The sequence below is a fragment of the Pelophylax lessonae genome (genome assembly GCF_965119305.1).
Source record: "Pelophylax lessonae genome assembly, chromosome: 2".
Classification (NCBI taxonomy): Eukaryota; Metazoa; Chordata; class Amphibia; order Anura; family Ranidae; genus Pelophylax; species Pelophylax lessonae.
The window spans coordinates 585,546,580-585,565,910 of NC_138769.1; the positions used below are offsets into that span (position 1 = coordinate 585,546,580).

Consider the following 19,331-nt stretch of genomic DNA (forward strand, 5'->3'; position numbering starts at 1 on the left):
AATCTTGTGAGATGATGACTTCATGTACTATTTTCCTATGGACAGTTATAAGTTAGAATTTCCCCCTCCGCCAACTTTTATCAGTTAGCACCTCTCTTTATGTTGTAGAGAAGAGGATAGGGAGAGCTGTTCTGTAGTCTTGCCCAAATGTGGTAACACTGCTCCTTCATGGATACAGTACAGTGAGTGAGTGTTGTCACCCTAGGACAGGAAGCGTGTAGCTGGCAGGATCAGCAGGTGAAAGTAAGGCAAAAAAACAGGAAAAATTAAAACGAATTTAGCAACCCTATGTAAAAAAATCCAAAATAACAAATTTACTCTTAAATGTGGGTACTCTCAAGACTCTCCTACCACTTAGCCCATGCTGTTGTACTGCACAACTAGAAGCACATCCGTGTGTAAGTCATGTACTACACCTATAAACTGCCCCAGGCATTGTAACTGACAGTATACCACTGGGGAGAAGGGAGGCAGAAGTGATACAGGATACCCTTTTGCATTACAACTCAAGGGGTCAGAATTGTCTTGAAGTGCAATGCCATTGCAGGGGCTATAGGTTTCTAGCAATCCCGAAAGAATAAATAAAAAACAATTGGAGAATGGATGGAGTTTAAAGAGGACTTTTAAACTTGCGCAATTTTGGAAATCACTAGCTTTTAGCTATTTGAGCTCAACAGAGGACGGTGAGGAGTTTAGATAAAGGTAAATGTTGAGTTTTAGAGTAAGTTACTAAACCCACAACAGTAAAATCAGTGTGTATATGCAGTAAAGCATGCTTGCTATACTCACTGTGGAACCTAAAGGGTTAATCCTTTGCATTGTGTATAAAGGCTGTTTGATCCTGTCTCTCTGATCCTCCTCCTTCTTTTGCTGTCTCCAAAAAAGAACCTAATATTTACAAAGTCAGGGGACGGGCTGCACATGCTCAGTTTGGTGTATTGCTAGAGAGTTTTTTTTTTTTTCTTGGGAGAGTACATGTGATCAGCACAGGGCCAATCAGCTCTGTCCAGACAGAATCAAAACTCCTCCTACAAGCTTTACTAGGAACTGATGTAAATCACAAGGCTGCTATGTACTGCTGATGAGAAAAGGTATTTATCCATTTATATTTACTAAAATAACTGAATGTAGGTTCTGGGTTTAGTAACACTTTAACCTCTTTGAAGACTGTTCATTTCAACCTCTTTTTTTCCATTGAACCCCTCACAATCTTCTGGGAGGACATGATCCAAATACTCATCAATAAAGCTTTACTGCTCACGCAAGTCCGAATTTATAACTGCAGAATTTGTGATTGTATTACAAATTAAAAAAGGCTGTGGCACTTGCCAAATAAGTTTATTACTTTACACATAAAGATTTTTGAGAGTACCAGCTAGAAGTGTTGCACAAATACAATCTTTATTGCCTCAGTTGCACGGCTATTACAGTGCAGAGAAGATGTGAGCATTGATGGTGATGATGATGTCATCGTGGTACTCAGTGATGACCTAACACACAATTGTTTATAGTTACAATGCTTTAGTAACACAAATTATTTTATTCTTTCTGCAAACAGAAGTCATATAACTGTATATTTATAGTCAACTGTAGAATAATAAGTAATAAAATCAGTAAAAAAAAACAATATTGCTAGGTAAGCAAAAGAAAATGCATTGTATTTGTTCTTTTATAGTAAATTGTGTATACAGGTACATTTACTGTACAATGTGCCATTTTTCGTGATTAATGTTTCTTCATGGATAGTCACCAAGTCTGATTTCAATGAATATCTGATGCATCAACAGTCCCCGTGTTACAAAGCTTTAGCTGTACCTGTAAAACATTAAAAAATGTTTTTTTAAATAAAATACCTGCTTTGAAAGCACATTAGAATGGGTTTTCCAGACACGTCAGTAAGGGCAGTGCACAATAGTCTGACTAACTACAATTTTTCAAAATATTTAAACAGCGTTGGAAATTCCATAGGAATTCAAATAGGATTTTTGTTTTTACTTTGAAATGTATTTCTTTGAATTTATCAAGGAACACTGGATTCATAGACAATTGAGTTATACTGGCACCCATGCCGCTCACAAAACACAGAAGGGTGGCACATGTCTCTATCGAACTCTAAGAAACATTTTTTACGGTAGGTGTTAGAAAAAAAATGTTTTTCCCTTTGTTAAGGTACAGATGATTTAGAGAAGATTGGGACATCGAAAGGCAATCCAGCTGAGGAATGAGCAACAGTAACAAGACACTAGCGATCCCACATAAACAAGGAAACTAGGGGGCTACCTGCAGCTCAAAGAGCCACCTGAAGGACCTTGCGCCCAAAGCCTGCATCAGCTAAGGCCTAAAATTTCACCTGGTAAGACTTGGAGAATGTGTGAGCTTAATACCAGGTGGCAGACTTTCAAATCTAGGAAACAGTTTCAGGGACTCGCATATATACACTGCTCAAAACAATTAATGGAATGCTTTGAAAACAAATCAGATTTGAATGGGGAAAAAAAATCATGCTGGATATCTATACTGATATGGACTGGGTAATGTGTTAGGAATGAAAGGATGCCACATAGTTTGATGGAAATTAAAATGATCAACCTACAGAGGGCTGGATTCAAAGACCGCCCAAAATTCTAAGTGAAAAAATGATGCAGCAGGCTAGTCCATTTTGCTGACATTTCATTGCAGCAACTCAAAATGGTACTCAGTAGTTTGTATGGCCCCATGTGCTTATGTATGCTTGACAATATTGGGGCATGCTCCTAATGAGACGATGGATGGTGTCCTGGGTGTTTCCTACCAGATCTGGACCAGGGCATCACTGAGTTCCTGAACAGACTGAGATGCAACCTGATGGCATCGGATGGACCAAAACATAATGTCCCAGAGATGTTCTATTGGATTTAGATCAGGCGAGTGTGGGGGCCATTCAATGGTATCAATTCCTTCATCCTTCAGGAACTGGCTGCATACTTTTGCCACATGGGGCCGGGTATTGTCGCGCACCAGGAGGAACTCAGGACCCACTGCACTAGTATAGGGTCTAACAATTGGTCGAAGGATTTCATCCTGAAACCTAATGGCAGTCATGGTGCCATTGTCTAGCCTGTAGAGGTCTATGTGTCCCTTCATGGATATGCCTCTCCAGACCATCACTGACCCACCACCAAACCGGTCATGCTGAACGATGTTACAGGCAGCATAACGTTCTCTGCAGCTTCTCCAGACCCTTTCATGTCTGTCACATGTGCTCAGGGTGAACCTGCTTTCATCTGTGAAAAGCACAGGGCACCAGTGGCGGACCTGCCAATTCTGGTGTTCAATGGCAAATGCCAATCAAGCTTAACGGTGCTGGGCAGTGAGCAAAGGACCCACTAGAGGACTAAAGAGAAATTTCTTTTAGATGTACTGAAGCTGGACAAAGACGTGAGAACAATGTCTTAAATTATTTGAAGTGAAACATGGAAACTACTACCTAGGAAGGAATTAGTCTCTGTGTCTCAACTCCACCTTATCTTACTGTAAGACTAGAAAGGGTTCTTTACAAGAAAAAGTTGCCAGCTGATATACACACTTCTCAGAGGTGATAGTGACAAGGTATTTGTCCTTGTGATTAACCACTTACCGCCCGCCCGCCATCATATGATGGCGGGACGGTGCGGCTATTATCCTGGGCGGACGTCATATGACGTGACCCAGGAAATGCACGGCAGACGCGCGATCGCGGGCGCGCCGCCGTGCACTGCCGGTGTCGGGGTGTCCCCGGGACACCCCCCCGTCACCGGCAGGGGGGAAACAGCCACTGGGCGTGGCTGTTTCCCACGTGATCGGCTGTGTTCCAATGACACAGCCGATCACAATGGAGGCGGCCGGGAGATGACCGCGCATGCGCGATCGGGAGCGCGCAGCGCGGTCATGTCGGTGGCACTGTGTTCCGTAGGAACACAGCTGTCACCGGCAGTAGTAAACAGTCACTGACAGTGACTGTTTACTAAGTGATCGGCTGTGAATCCATTCACAGCCGATCATAAAATGTAAACAAAGAGCAGTAACTCAGTGTTACTAGCTCTTCTCTCCTCATACAGTTTCCAGTGTGAGGGGAGAAGAGCTAGAAATAGTGAGTTACTGCTCTGTGTACCTGTCAAATGTAAAATCACACAAATAAAGGTCCCCCCACACAGTCCTCAGCCCCCCCCAATGTCACCTGTCACCCAACAGTCACCTCATCAGTGCCCAGAAATTGACACCCATAACGTTCACATGTGAGCGCAGCGATCGCGGGCAGAATCACCGCGATTCTGCCCGCAATCCAGAAATCATTGCAAATTGCGGGACGCCTGTGCGTTGCCCGTGATTTGCAATAGCACCCCAAACGCTGTGCGATGTTGCCGCCATTTCCGCCTGCCGAATCGCGGTAACATCGCGCAAACAACGCATGACGCCCAAAAAAGGTACAAGAGCTTCTTTGGGGCGTCATGCGTTGTTTGCGTGATGTTACCGCGATTCGGCAGGCGGAAATCGCAGCAACATCGCACAGCGTTTGGGGTGCTATTGCAAATCACGGGCAACGCACAGGCGCCCCGCAATTTGCAATGATTTCTGGATCACGGGCGGAATCGCAGTGATTCTGCCCGCGATCGCTACGCTCACATGTGGACATAGCCTAAAGTTCACCGGTCACCAGAGACTGCCATCAGTACCGCCGTGCACCATCACCTGTCACCCATCAGTGACCATCGCCTGTCACCTGTCACCCCATCAATCACCGTCACCTGTCACCCTCATCAGTCATTGTCACCTGTCACCCCATCAGTCATCGTCATCTGTCACCCTATCAATCATCGTCACTTGACACCCCATCAGTGATCGTCACTTGTCACCCCATCAATCATCGTCACCTGTCACCCCGTCAGTGATTGTCATCTGTCACCCCATCAATCATCGTCACTTGTCACCTCATCAATCATCGTCACCTGTCACCTCATTAGTCATCATCACCTGTCACCCCATCAGTCATCGTCACCTGTCACCCCATCAGTCATCGTCACCTGTCACCCCATAAGTCATTGTCACCTGTCACCCCATCAGTCATTGTCACCTGTCACCCCATCAGTCATCGTCACCTGTTTGCCATATGCATGCAATCACTTACTGACCGCCTAACGACTATATGCGTCGGCCATTAAAAGCTAAATACTGGGGTTATGGCAGCAGATAGCCCCCATAACCCCGGTATTTTTTGAAACGGCGGGCGGTCGGCTTTCAGATAAGGGTGGTCCCAATGGCGGATTCGCCGCGGAATTACCCTTACGATGCAGGGGAAGAGGTGCCCCCCCCCTCCTGCCGCGTCCCAGACGTTTTCCCAGCTTACCGGACCCGCCGGCAGCGGGGAAAACTATCCGGTCCCGGATCCTCAGAGACAGGAAGTCGAGTGAGGGCAAGATGGCCCTCACTCAACTCTATGGTCTTGGAGGACCGGAGCTACGTCAAAAGACGTTGCCTAGCAACCGGTTTAAAGGGCCGCTTTTTTTTTTGCTTTTTTTTTTTTCCTCTTTCAACAATTTTTTTTTTTTTCTTTTCTTTTTTAGTGTAGTTGTGAGGTGTGAGGTCTTTTTGACCCCAGATCTCACAATAAAGAGGACCTGTCATGCCTATTTCTATTACAAGGGATGTTTACATTCCTTGTAATAGGAATAAAAATGATCAAAACATTTTTTTTTTTTAAACTGTGTAAAAATAAAAAAATAATAAATAAAATAAATAGGAAAAAAAAAAAAAAAAAAAATTTAAAGCACCCTGTCCCCGTTAGCTCGCGCGCAGAAGCAAACGCATACGCAAGTCCCGCCCACATATGTAAACGGTGTTCAAACCATACATGTGAGGTATCGCCGCGATCGTTAGAGCGAGAGCAATAATTTGAGCCCTAGACCTCCTCTGTAACTCTAAGCTAGTAACCTGCAGAAATTTTTAAAATGTTGCCTATGGGGATTTTTAAGTACCAATGTTTGGCGCCATTCTGTGAGCATGCGCAATTTTAAAGCATGACATGTTGGGTATCTAATTACTCGGCGTAACATTATCTTTCACATTATGGAAAAAAATTGTGCTAAATTTACTGTTTTCTTATTTTTTAATTCAAAAAAGTGAATTTTTTTCAAAAAAATCGCATCTGGAAGACTGCTGCGCAAATATGGTGTGATAAAAAATATTGCAACGATCTCCATTTTATTCTCTAGGGTCTCTGCTAAAAAAAAATATATAATGTTTGGGGGTTCCAAGTAATTTTCTAGCAAAAAAAATGATTTTAGCTTGTAAACACCAAGTGTCAAAAATAGGCCCAGTCTTAAAGTGGATAAATGGACAACTTTGTATAAAGCGCTACTTGGATGTTAGGCCTATGTGTGTGGCCAGGCTGTGAAAAAGTGTTACACATGTGGTATCGCCATACTCAGGAGGAATAGCAGAATGTATTTTGGGGTGCAATTTTTGCTATGTACATGCTATGTGTTAGAAATATTGCATAAATGGACAGCTTTGTGTAAAAAAAAATGTGTTTTCATTTTCTTTCCACATTTTCCAAAAACTTGTGGAAAAAAATGACATATTCAAAAGACTCATTATGCCTCAAAAATTATACGTTGGGCTGTTTGCTTTCCAAAATGGGGTCATTTTATGGGGGTTTCCATTGTCCTGGTGCTCCAGGGCCTTCAAAAGTGCGATAGGTTGTCAGGAAATTATATGTGTAATTTGTGCTCCTAGAATGCCGGACGGGGCTACTTGAATGTTAGGCCTCTGTATGTGGCCAGGCTGTGAAAAAGTCTCACACATGTGGTATCGCCATACTCAGGAGGAGTAGTAGAATGTGTTTTGGGGTGTAGTTGCAAGTATACATGTGCTGTGTGAGAGAAATAACCTGTTAATATGGCAATTTGTAAAAAAAAAAAAAAAAAAAAAATCTTCATTTTGCAAAGAGTTGTGGGAAAAAATGACAACTTCAAAAAACTCACCATGCCCCTTATTAAATACCTTGGAATGTCTACTTTCCAAAAAGGGGTCATTTGGGGGGTATTTGTACTTTCCTGACTTTTTAGTGTCTCAAGAAATGAGATAGGCCTTCAGTACATCAGGTGTGATCAAGTGTGATCAATTTTCAATGATTCGCACCATAGCTTGTGGACTCTATAACTTTCACAAAGACCAAATAATATACACTTATTTGGGTTATTTTTACCAAAGATAAGTAGCAGTATAAATTTTGGCCAAAATTTGTGAAGAAAAATGACTAATTTGCAAAATTTTATGACAGAAAAAAAGAAAAATGCGTTTTTTCACGATATTTTCAGTCTTTTTTTATTTATAGCACAAAAAATAAAAAACCCAGTATTGATCAAATACCATCAAAAGAAAGCTCTATTTGTGTGAAAAAAAGGACACAATTTTTGTATGGGTACAGTGTTGCATGACTGAGTAATTCTCAGTCAAAGTGTGAGAGCGCTGAAAGCTGAAAATCGGTCTGGGCAGGAAGGGGGTGAAAGTGCACTGTAGGCAAGTGGTTAAGGCTGGCCATACACAGTTTGAAACATTATTGGGCAGGCTGAATGCACTGATCAACTTGGGTACAACCAGCCTGCCGGATTCTCTTGCAATTATCATAAGTGGCTGCTATAGCCACTAGCAATAATCACTGTCTTCTCCCGGGGGGAATGGCTCCCCCCCCCCCCCCCCCCTGCCAAGAGAAGACAATGGCCCGGCAGGAGGGATTCCCGCATTAACACAGTCTGTGTTGATGGAGGAATCAAGGGAATTTCTTTCCCGAAACCCGTGGTTGCAGGAAAGAAATTTGCTCCGTGTATGGCCAGCCTAAGGTTAGAAAGAGAAATTCCTCTTATATTCTTATAGGTTCAAAAAGTGTTTTTTGAAGTGTCAATGGAGGAGTCATAGATTAAGATATCCAACAGGAAGATCTACATTAAAGACACCCTTTTTAAAAACCTTAAACTATGAGTAGGAGGTTAATTGGCCTATAAAAAGAACAAAATATTTGGCCTTTGTGACTTCTCAGGTCCAAATGCTGATCCAAGCCTGAATGTAAAAAGGATCAGGATTCATCCATGGAGTATTTCCTTGGGTGAAAACTTTGCTCCTTGCCCCATGCAACGTATGTCTTCCATGTGTGAAGGTAGAATTCCTAGCTTTTAACAGCATAGGAATCTAAGAATCAGAGAGGCCCCTCTCAAAACCTGTGCTTTAACAGCCATGTGTTAAAGCAAGGAGAATGATGGTAAACCAGTCCCTGAGATAGATCGATCTGGAAGAGCTCACAGGATGTCAGTCAGAAGTTTGATCAAGTCCACCTGCGCCATATTGAAGCTATAAATACCACCTGAATGCCCTCAATTTCGATCCTATAGAGTGGAAGTTGTTTCAGGGGAGGTCAACTGTAGATCAGCTTGCATATATTAATTCCACAATCATGAGTCACCAGAGCACCCACTGCTTCTGCCAGAGGAGCTCTACACCTGGAGACACAGCTCCTGAAACATTTCTAGGTGTAGGGGCCATTCTCCCGAATCCAGGTGCTGCTGGCTGAGGTAGTCTGCCTGGCATTTGTATATACTTGGGATGTAAAAAGGTGACAATACTGAAACGAGAAGTTCTGCCCAAGACAGAATATTTGCTACCTGATGGCTTATGTATGCCACTGCCAAGAATAACTAAATATCCCAAGTCACAAAATATTAATCGGGAATCAAGATTCTTCAGGCAACGAAGTACCGTGTACAAACAAGGTTTATATGAATCTTCCCTAACCCTTCAAGCTGGCATCCTTTATTAAAATTTCCCAGGATATCTGGTGGAAGGATTTTTCCAAAACCAGAGACAATTTCCACAGGCATTGGATCATAAATAACCTAGTCTTTGATGTAAGGCAATTTGATTTGTCTAAAGATTAAACTGACTCCCACAACAACTGAGAATGATGAGCCGAGGAGTTCTGGAGTAAAACTGAGCAAACGGAACTGCTTTGTAGGGATGGGCGGAACACCCCCCCTGTTTGGTTCGCACCAGAACATATCGATATTTAATGATCCTTAAAGTGAAACAATAAAAATGAAAAATTGCTTTAAATATCATGCCTGGGGGGTCCCCTTACTATGCCTGTAAAGTAGCGCATTTGTACAATATATGGAGCCTGCTGCAGCAATACTGACATTTCTAAAGGAAAAAACGTCATTTAAACATGCTTGCGGCTGTAATGTATTGTCAGCTCCTGGCATTAAAGATGAACAAAAATAAAAAAAATGGTGTAAGGGTCCCCCCCAAAATCCACACCAGACCCTTATCCGAGCATGCAGCCTGGCAGTTCAGGAAAGAGGGAGGATGAGCGAGCGCCCTACCCCGAACCATACCAGGCTATATGCCCTTAACATGGGGGGGTGGGTGCTTTGGGGGGGAAATTGGCCTCTTCCTGACAACCCTGGGTTGTGGTTGTGGGGGTCTGCGGGTGCGGGGCTTATCAAAATCAGCCCACCCCCCATGTGAATGGGTATCAGGTACATCGTACCCATTCACCAAAAGTGTAAAAAAGAAAAAAAAAACAGGAAACAGTTTTGACAAGTCCTTTATTAAAAAGAAAAAAATAGAGTCCTTTAATGTAAACCCATCGTCAATCATGACGCCCGCCGACCTGAAAAATTGCAAAAAACGCTTTGCCTCCTAAGAGGCTACCCACCGTATGCCCGATCTTCAGCTTTGTCAGAAGGGGCGGTGCCACCCCTTGCCTATAAAAGTTTTTAATTTTTTCTATTTTTCGGGTTCGGTGGGCGTCGTGATTGACAATGGATTTACATCGAGGGACACTATTTTTTTTTTCTTTTTAATAAAGGACTTATCAAAAACTTTCCTGTGGTTTTTACTTTTTTACACAGGTTATACCAGGCTAGTCACAGGTTTTTGTTTCTAATGTCCAAATCCCCCTGTAAGCAGCAGTATAACCTAACTGTCTCTGAATTTGGTGCCCTTAATGATACATTTTTATAATAGCTTGCAGCGAGTTTATGCATTCTGCACATAATTTCTTTGTATACCTTGTAATAGATAAACGTATTTGTATTAAACCACATAATGTCTTGGCTTTCCATATCTATATTAAGACTTGCAGGAAGCAGTGGTTAACATTGGATTGTGCCTTTTTCATTTTGGAGTGAGCTTTGATTTCTGTGATTGTGCCATACAAATGGCATCAATGAGACAATCTTGAGTGGAGATATTACTATTCTACTGGAAAGTAAAAAAAAACACTATGACTATCTTCCCTCTGTAAGAACCTTTGAACTTCAGGTGAAGAATAAGAGTAGAAAAAGCAAAAGAAATCAAAAGTAATTGACTTTTTTTATTGCATGTGACACATTTGACCTTGGTTATTAGGGTGTACTATCAACTGGGATTTCAATGGTATTATCAGACCTATCAAAGGAGCCACATTGAAAAATGCTGTTAGATCAGGTGTGACTGACCTTTACATTATTATTGGTAAAGAACTACACTACACATAATGCATGCCCACTCAGGTATTGGAGGATGTATATTGCAACAAGTATGGGCATGCTGAAAGTGCTGATCTCAAAAACAAATTACTATGGTTCAGTACCATCACATATATTTTACATGGCAAGCCAAGTGTCAGTGCGGCAATAAAAGACCCCTATACTGATTTTGGTAAATGCAAAACTTTAGTCTGAAGACATATTATATGATTCTCCTATTCACTAAAACCCCAATTTGCCTATATACAGTTATATTTCCAGAAAATAACACCATGCTGAAATAAAACCTCTTGTTACGGCACATTAAAGTATACATAGTAAAATTGAGGGGCACCGGGGGCTAGAGGGGCATACAGCCCCATTAAATGGGGTAGGTGTCAAATGTGTAAGACATATTCTGAAAAGTGATTGGCTACATTAATGAGCCATTTCAGGCAAAAATATGAAACACAATTTAGTTCTGTGTTCCTTCAAATTCTTTAAAGCGGAGTTCCGGGCACAGAATCGTTTTTTTTTTTTCAATCTCCCCCTAACAATCACCCTTACACATCGATACATCCGCTAATCCTGGTTAGAATGGTGAAATAATGAGTTTGCAAGAATAAAATCTTACTTTATATAATTTCTGATGTGCAGCGCCATCTTTGTTGTGGATTGCCGAGTCCGTTGTGGGGAAATGTCTTCCCTTCTTCCTGATTCCAGTGGGCGTAGGCCTGTGAGTCAAGAAATGAGAACAGTGGTCGGCCGCCCATGTGACTGCAAAGTGCATCATGGGAGGGCCGAGGAAGAGCTCCCAGGACGCATTGCGGCAGGAAGTGACGAGGAGAGCCGAGGCACAGGAGGGAGGAAGTCCTTTGAAAGGTGAGTATACAAACCTCTGTAAACAGGTAAGTGAAAAAAAAAAAACTATGGGAATATCCAATTCTGACTCAGCGGAGAGTAAGGAATACAATGCAGTAATTATTAGAAATTGAATTTTGTGCCCGGAACTCCGCTTTAAATATTTTTATTTTTAGCTAGTGTAATAACCCATGACCTGTCTTTATTCTAACTATCCATTTGCCAGCTGGAATCTGAAATTAGCTTTGCATCAGTTGGGTCTCATCCGTAACCTCATGAAATTAGGTAGGGAGCTCAGACATCACTAGTTTGGTCGCAATCCCAAGAGCAGACGGGAGGTAAAACAATTACTTTTTAGAATATGGAAAAAATTAACAGAGATGTGCTGATTAAAAGAGTGGATTGCTGCACATACTGGTCCTGAATAACAGAGTATAAGATATGTAAAAAAGTTGTTACGTGCGCTATCCTAAATAGTACATATGATACAAAGTATCAGTGAACATGTATTGATGCTACAAAGTAACAAAGGTGCTCTTATATAAACATATAAAAATAAATATAAATCAATTAGTGTTTTAAAAAAAAAAACTTCCAATATGTATGACAGTGCAAAAATAATGATAATGAGATGAAAAAAAAATGGTGTATATAAAAATAGATAAAACGTAGTCTATTAGAAAAAACACCAAAAGATATGGTATTAAGAAATAGTCCAATCCCATGTTCAGAAAAAGAGGTTCCACAACCAGTGGAACAGAGTGAGCTGAAATAAATTAAACTCCTCCAGGTGCTCCTATATTCACCCGGGTGTCAGATAAGATAAGGGCCACTTACCAAAAGGCTTCGGAAAGGCAGCAGTGTGTAATCAAATCTCTCAGGCTCAAGACAGAGATCCACTTCTTATCGTAACCCAACCGGGCTATGTGACAGGGCAAATGATATTCTCCAAGAATGGTAAAAGCCTGTTTTTGTATGTTGTGGCTGCAGGGCCGTCTTTAATATTGTTTGGACCCTGGGCAAGCATTTTCTTGGGCCCCCCTGACCATGCAATTTCGCTGTCTACCCCAAAAAACAACCACATACTCTGTACCCACCTGTCCACAGCCACCTCTGTATCCCTCCCCTGTCCACAGCCACCTCTGTATCCCCCTTGTTCACAGCCACCTCTGTACCCCACTTGTTCACAGCCACCTCTGTACCCCCCTTGTTCACAGCCACCTCTGTACCCCCCCATCTACAGCCACCTTTGTACCCTCCCTTCCACAGCCACCTCTGTACCCCCCCATCCACAGCCACCCCTCCTGTCCACAGCCACCCCCCCCCTTTCCAGAGCCACCACCACTGTACCCGACCCCCCGTCCACAGCCACCTCTGTATCCCCCCCATCCACAGCCACCCCTCCTGTCCACAGCCACCCCCCCTTTCCAGAGCCACCACCACTGTACCCCACCTCCCGTCCACAGCCACCTCTGTATCCCCCTGTCCACAGCCACCTCTGTTCACCCCCTCCCCTTTCCACAGCCACCTCTGTATCCCTCCCCTGTCCACAGCCACCTCTGTATCCCTCCCCTGTCCACCTCTGTATCCCTCCCCTGTCCAAAGCCACCTCTGTATCCCTCCCCTGTCCACAACCACCTCTGTATCCCTCCCCTGTCCAAAGCCACCTCTGTATCCCTCCCCTGTCCACCTCTGTATCCCTCCCCTGTCCACAGCCACCTCTGTACCCCCCTGTTCACAGCCACCTCTGTACCCCCCTGTTCACAGCCACCTCTGTACCCCCCTGTCCACAGCCACCTCTGTACCCCCCTGTTCACAGCCACCTCTGTACCCCCCTGTTCACAGCCACCTCTGTACCCCCCCCCGTCACCTCTGTACCCCCCCGTCCAAACTCACCTCTACATCCCCCCTGTCCACAGCCACCTCTGTACCCCCCATGTCCACAGCCACTGAAAATGAAAACCATTGAACTAGTTTAGTGTGTCACAGGGTTGAATTGGATTGGAAATCAAACAGATCTGCACCTTTTTTTTTCTATTTTGAATAAATACACATGAACGTTTATCCAGTTTACATAGAATGCTACAAAGCCAAATCATGTTTTTATGGGTTCCTAAATTGTGTGGCTTTCTCAAGACAGTTCTGCATGGAAATATTCAGGAGAATAAATGATTACAGGAAAATAAATGGCAGTTTTAAACCTTTAATATGCAGACTTGTATAAAGTACTCGAAATTTCTACTTGAGTAAAAGTACAAGTGCTCGATCAAAAAGTGACTTGAGTAGAAGTGGAAGTGCTCGCAGAAAAAGTTACTTAAGTAGAAGTACTAAAGTATTCAACATTTTTTTTACTTAAGTATTGCAAGTAGTTTTTTCAAAAAATTTGCTACTTAAGTACTAAAAGTAAAAAGTACCAGTAGTTTTGAAAAAACATTTCTACTCAAGTACTGAAAGTAGAAGTACAAGTACTGTGTTATGTAGTTATTAAAGAAAGAAGTCAAAAGTTTGAACATCATATTGTTTTTTATTATTTCAAATGATTTATTCAAATGATTAACCTGTGTTTGTTAGTAGTTTCTTGATGCACTTTAAGCGCTGTAGCACCATTTATTTGTTTGTTTCATATTTTCTTTTTATTGGAAAGATTTGGTATAGCAGCTTTTATTATACACAGCCTTTATTTTCATATGCGCTGATTTACAAATGACATTATACACATTTTTTTGAGCTTTATGCAACCTGCCATCTACTGTTCTGGCAGTGGTAATTTTTTTAAAAGTAACGAGTAACTATGCAGCACAAAAAAAAATACTTGAGTAGAAGTATCGAAATCATCGAAAAAATGTAGTGAAGTAAAAGTAGAAGTAGAAGAAAAAAATTCTACTCTAGGAAAGTACAGATACCGCATTTCGGTACTTAAGTACAGTACTTAAGTAGTTCTACTTCGTTACTATACATCTCTGTTAATATGAGGCAACATGGTTTTAAAGCTGAAGTTTAACCATTATAAAACTCTCTCTCACTTTAGTTAGCTAACCTGTCTGTTCTGAAGGATGTCCCATGTCATGCAGGCAGCTAGATCTGGGGAAATATTCACAGCAGCAAAAGATTTTAGTACCCCAAATGTCCACAGCCGGATCCGACTTGCGGTGTTGCGGTGCGACCTCCATTCAAATCAATAGGCTCCCATAGGGAACCGCTGATTTTGAATGGAAGAAAAAAAAAACGTATAACGTTTCGTTATAGCAACGTTATTCAGCTATTAGCAGCGTCAGACGTTTTTACAGCTGTAACGCTGGTCCTCAGAACGCGCAGGTCGTGGGTTCTGGTTGCAGCTTAAAAACGCCTCGGCCACTTACAGCTCAAAAACGTCTGAGTGTGCATGAGGCCATAGAATAACATGGAAGGGCGTTTTTAGGCTGCAAAAAGAAAACACCTGACGCTGCTTACAGCGGCGTTAAAAACACCCCCCGTGTGCATGGGGCCTAAGTCTCCAAAACAAATACAGATGCCGCATCGGGATCATCCTCAGGGGCCCATGCAACTGAACTTTGCTGCAACAATAATCTAGAGTTATCTCTAATAATAACTGTATATATCAAGGTATATGTGTACAATTTCACCAGGATTCTTGTTGGGCCATTTGCTGATAATATATTTTTGTACATTGGATGTATGTACTATTAATCTTTTCTTATATAAAGCTTGTATTATCTCCATACTGGTGTACATCTATATACTCATGGTTATTGTTATATGCTGGTTGAAGCATATAATTTCTTTGATTAGTTTATTGATTAATTTCCCAGAAAGGGAATCCCCTCTGTTCACAGAAGTCCTGTCCTGCGTGGAGGCACTGCCATCTTTAGTATCAAACCTACTGTTCCACTTAGCGAAGGTTCTGGTTCTTTTACTTACCTACAGGTTTAGTGCAATATTCTGTTTGGGGAGGCCATTTCTCATAACCACTCAAAAGAGGGCTTCACATGTAATTGTACATCTCTTTATAAAAGAAACCTTGAACAAAATCAATATTGAAAAAGTTTACCCACCATTTCTTACCTAAGAAACGAGACATCAGGTGGGAATTTTGAAAGCCTTAAGTTACTTCCAATATTCCGTTTGCTGTTACTGCAAAAAAAAATAAAAAATAAAGGTTCCAGAATCTTTCTTGTCACATGGTAATCACAAATAATAAGGAAGAAAACAAATATAGGCACTGGGTGCAGTGATATCCATCCTCCCCCCGGCATTACCGTCATTACAAGATCGGTTCCTAATTAAAAAGCTATCCTCAGCTTGGAGGAGAGCATGTCAGTTGTGTAATCTTGATATTAAAAACAGAGTTTGAAATAAGCCAGACCTGGGAAATTATGAGACCTAAAGCCTGAATATGTTAATCCCCATAAACCATATAGTGCATATACACGTGTATCCAGTTTATATATTAATCTAATTTTCAGTAATATTTAAGGGGAAGCAAACTTTCATCGATTGTTTTTACCTATAGGTAAGCCTATAATAAGGTACTGTACATATCTCCTAAATCTGCACCCTTTAGGAGATATTTACTGTATATGCAGCCGATGACATCATCGGCGCATGCGCTCTGAAGGAACGGCCATCTGTGCAATATCTTCAGAGTCCTGTGCCGTGACCAGCGTCTCCCGCGCGCATGTGGGAGTGAAGTTACGCGGCTCTGGCCAGTCACATGGCCGGAGTCAGTTTATCTGAAAAGGAAGATGACAATGGGGGCTTCGTTTGCAGGCAAGTTTCAGGTTAGTAAAGGCATAATGTGCTAGCGATGCCTACTAGCACATTATGCCTTTACCTTGCAGGTCAGACAAAAAAAACAAGAAAAGGAAGCCATTTATTTCCTCTTTAAAGTGGTTGTTTAAAATCATGAATCTCAAATCCTGGAATCCCCTCTCTTACAGAAAGATATACTGTGTAGTATCTGTGTTTTTGAAAAATAATGCAGAAAAATACCTTATTCCAGAGCATCGCTGTACGCTTACGTGGCCTCTCTGTGATCAGCTTCCCCAATCTGAGGACTACGGTGGGAGGGGCTGAGATTCCTCAGTGACATCAGGGGGGAAGAGAGAGGCAGGAGGTCACGTGAGCGCACAACAGCGCTCTGAATTAAGATATTTTGCAGCATAGTTTTTAAAACACAGATACTACACAGTATATTTTTCTGTAACAGACGGGCTTTCCAGGATTTAGAATTAGTGATTTTACAGCCAAGGCAGCAGGAGGGGAGAGGCAAGGAGGAGATGCCTGACATGCAGACTCCTGAGCTGCCTGAGCAGGCAGGGAGGGGGAGAGGGAGAGACTTCAGGCTGACAGAGGCACATAAACTGACCACAGTATCATGGATCAGCAGCCATAATTAAAGTGGTCAGCACACTAGGGGGGAAACAGAAACAGGCAGGATCAACCAGGTATTTTACAGCATAGAGAGGGATACATGACACTACATAAGCACTATGCTGTACATTATATCCTGCTCTAAAGGAACAGGATTTTTTTTTTTTTTTTTTTAGGGTAATAACCACTTTAAAGCTGAGCTTCAGGCAAACAGCTAAACTCACAAATAAAAGAGCTTTTTTTTCTTGCCAAAAAAGTTGCAATGCTGTTCATCCAGCCCTGAGACCAGACAGCAGAGCCATGTTGGTGAGCTGACCTTTCTTTTCAGCAGCTAGGTATTACAGTTAAAATTCATGCCTACCTCTCCTAAGCCTGTCATTGAGCAGTGAAGCAAAAGGAGCAGGCTAATGAGGTCAGCTCTCTGCTCTCTCCTTCTTTAAACACGTCTTTGTCAACACAAGTTTTACAGCACAACTCATTAAGGTAAATTCATAAAGAGCGTCTACAACATCCCTTAGGCCTCATTCACATGAGTGCACTGATCCGTTCACCCGTGCAAAGGGCCATCTTCATCACAGGTCATATGTGCAGCCATGAAAGGGCCATCTTCATCACAGGCCATGTGCAGGCAGCCTGTTCAATACAATGACAGGCGGCTGGCTGCATGGATCTCGAAATGCTTCCCAAAGTGTAAATCTGTGCGGGTCAAATGCACGAATCAGAATGCAGTCTTCTATGTTCTGATCTATATGTCAGACATAATTGCGCTGATTATCTTTGCACAATCTTTGTAAAGTGGATTTTCAGTTAGCTGCCACTGATTGGACAATATTGGGGCTAGTTCACACCAGAATGCAGTGCAGGAAAGGCGAATTCCGGGTACATTTCCTGCATTGCAAATGATTGTGCTGCTCTTCCAATCTGCATGTGAGTGCCAATGTATTATTATCGGCCCCTCAAATGCAAATTGCAAACACAGTGCATTAGTGGGCACCAAATTGCATTATACCACAGTGTGTTTTTAGAAGTAGTGCAAGCACCGCTTTTTGCTCAGTCTGGTTCATTTTGCAGTCTGTTCAAATGAATGGCTGACAAAATGCTTTGCACAGGAATCTGCACATTTCACACAATCCTGTTGTGAACTGGTCATTAAAGTGGTTGTAAAACTCAGACATGAAATATGAACAAAGCACATCCCTCTATAGTGTGAAATAATAGCACTAAGTGTAATTTTTGTTTACTGCTTTGTTCCTCTGCAACCAGCAAGTGTTGCTTCTGACAAATTTTTCTGACACCAAGAGAAAAAAGGTGACAGGGGAGGGACCTCCAGCTAGTTGACAGCCTTAGATATGTTCCTATGTGCTGTGTGAAGGGAGGTGTATCCCTTCCCCCCCAATCAGCTGTCATAGCTCTCCTTACTGAGCTTTGCAGAGTGTAACTTCAGCCCTTTGTTCTGACTGCTCAGGCAAGCTTTATACATTCTGGAATTTGAACAAATATAGAGAAGAGAAAACTGCAGATAAACAGGTACAACTTATATAGGAGAAGTTGTCACATCTCTGTGTATCACCTGAGGCCAGGGTTTACAACCATTTTAATGTTCACATCCCCCTGAATGAGTCAGTTATGGGGCCATGGCAGAATGACCTTGGCTAGTCATTCAGAATAGCTGAAGGCTAAGGTTATTCTATGCATGTGCCACCGCATGAATAGCTCAGGGGAAAAAAAGGATTTTTGTTCACTTAGTACAGCTCCACCTTATTTGAAGGAAACTTCAAGGGAGCTCAATAGCTCTGGCGATGCGGCTCACACACAGCAAGGCTTCCATTGAAGGGCACCTAACAGTAGCTTGAACCACAGAAATATAGAAAGAATTATAGAAGTCATAAAAACATCCAAGGCATTTTAGAGGCAACACCACTCCCCCTTCAACAGGGCTCAGCATGGGATAAAACTTGGATGGAGCTGTCAAGTTCTTCTTCCATGTGTATAGTTCAATACTGGTGCTTTTATAGATCAGCGAAGTCACTGTTTTCTCTGAGACCATCCAGGTTTTATCCTGTGTTAAGCCCCGGTAAGGGGAGAGTGGTGTGTTGGCTGTTTTTATATGACTTATTGTTTTATGAAAATTATTTTGGACTTTTATCTAATTTTGGTCTGGTGCTCTTTTCTGTATTTCTATCATTTGAGCTTTTGTATTGTCACAGCCAGCACACATGACTGTCAGAATACCCAAACAGTGGCTGCATCTGATTGATTATAGGTGCAGTTTGACCAACAAGTGTTCATCCAGCTTCTTTGACTAAAGTCAATTGAAAAATTGGCTCCTTAGGAGCTGGGTGGTGCTGTCTGGGCCACCCACATAATTAATTTCAGCTGATACAGCAGGAATCAGGAAAATACAAGAAAAGGGTATTAAGGCCCCTTTCACACAGGGAGTCCGTCAGGCGGACTCCGTTTTTCTGAGCAGGCGGATGGCAGCTGTGTCTCCGCTCTTTGTGCAGAGACACAGCTGTCAGGTCTCGCTGTTCTCTATGGGGGAATCGGATGGGAACGGACCGTCTGTCAGTTCTCATCCGATCC

At 42.3% G+C, this 19,331-nt stretch overlaps 1 protein-coding gene across 1 annotated transcript in view; it reads right to left on the minus strand.

The window, feature by feature from the left end:
• Positions 1-1,516: 1,516 nt before the first annotated feature.
• LOC309546161 (pro-glucagon-like) overlaps positions 1,517-19,331 on the minus strand; it is a 58,732-nt gene continuing 40,917 nt past the window's right edge. The window contains exons 4-5 of the mRNA XM_082245701.1: positions 15,441-15,509; positions 1,517-1,815 (exon numbers count right to left, since the gene is read on the minus strand). Of these exons, the coding sequence (XP_082101827.1) occupies positions 1,806-1,815; positions 15,441-15,509 (79 nt within the window). The 3' untranslated portion in view covers positions 1,517-1,805. The remainder of the gene's footprint in view (positions 1,816-15,440; positions 15,510-19,331) is intronic.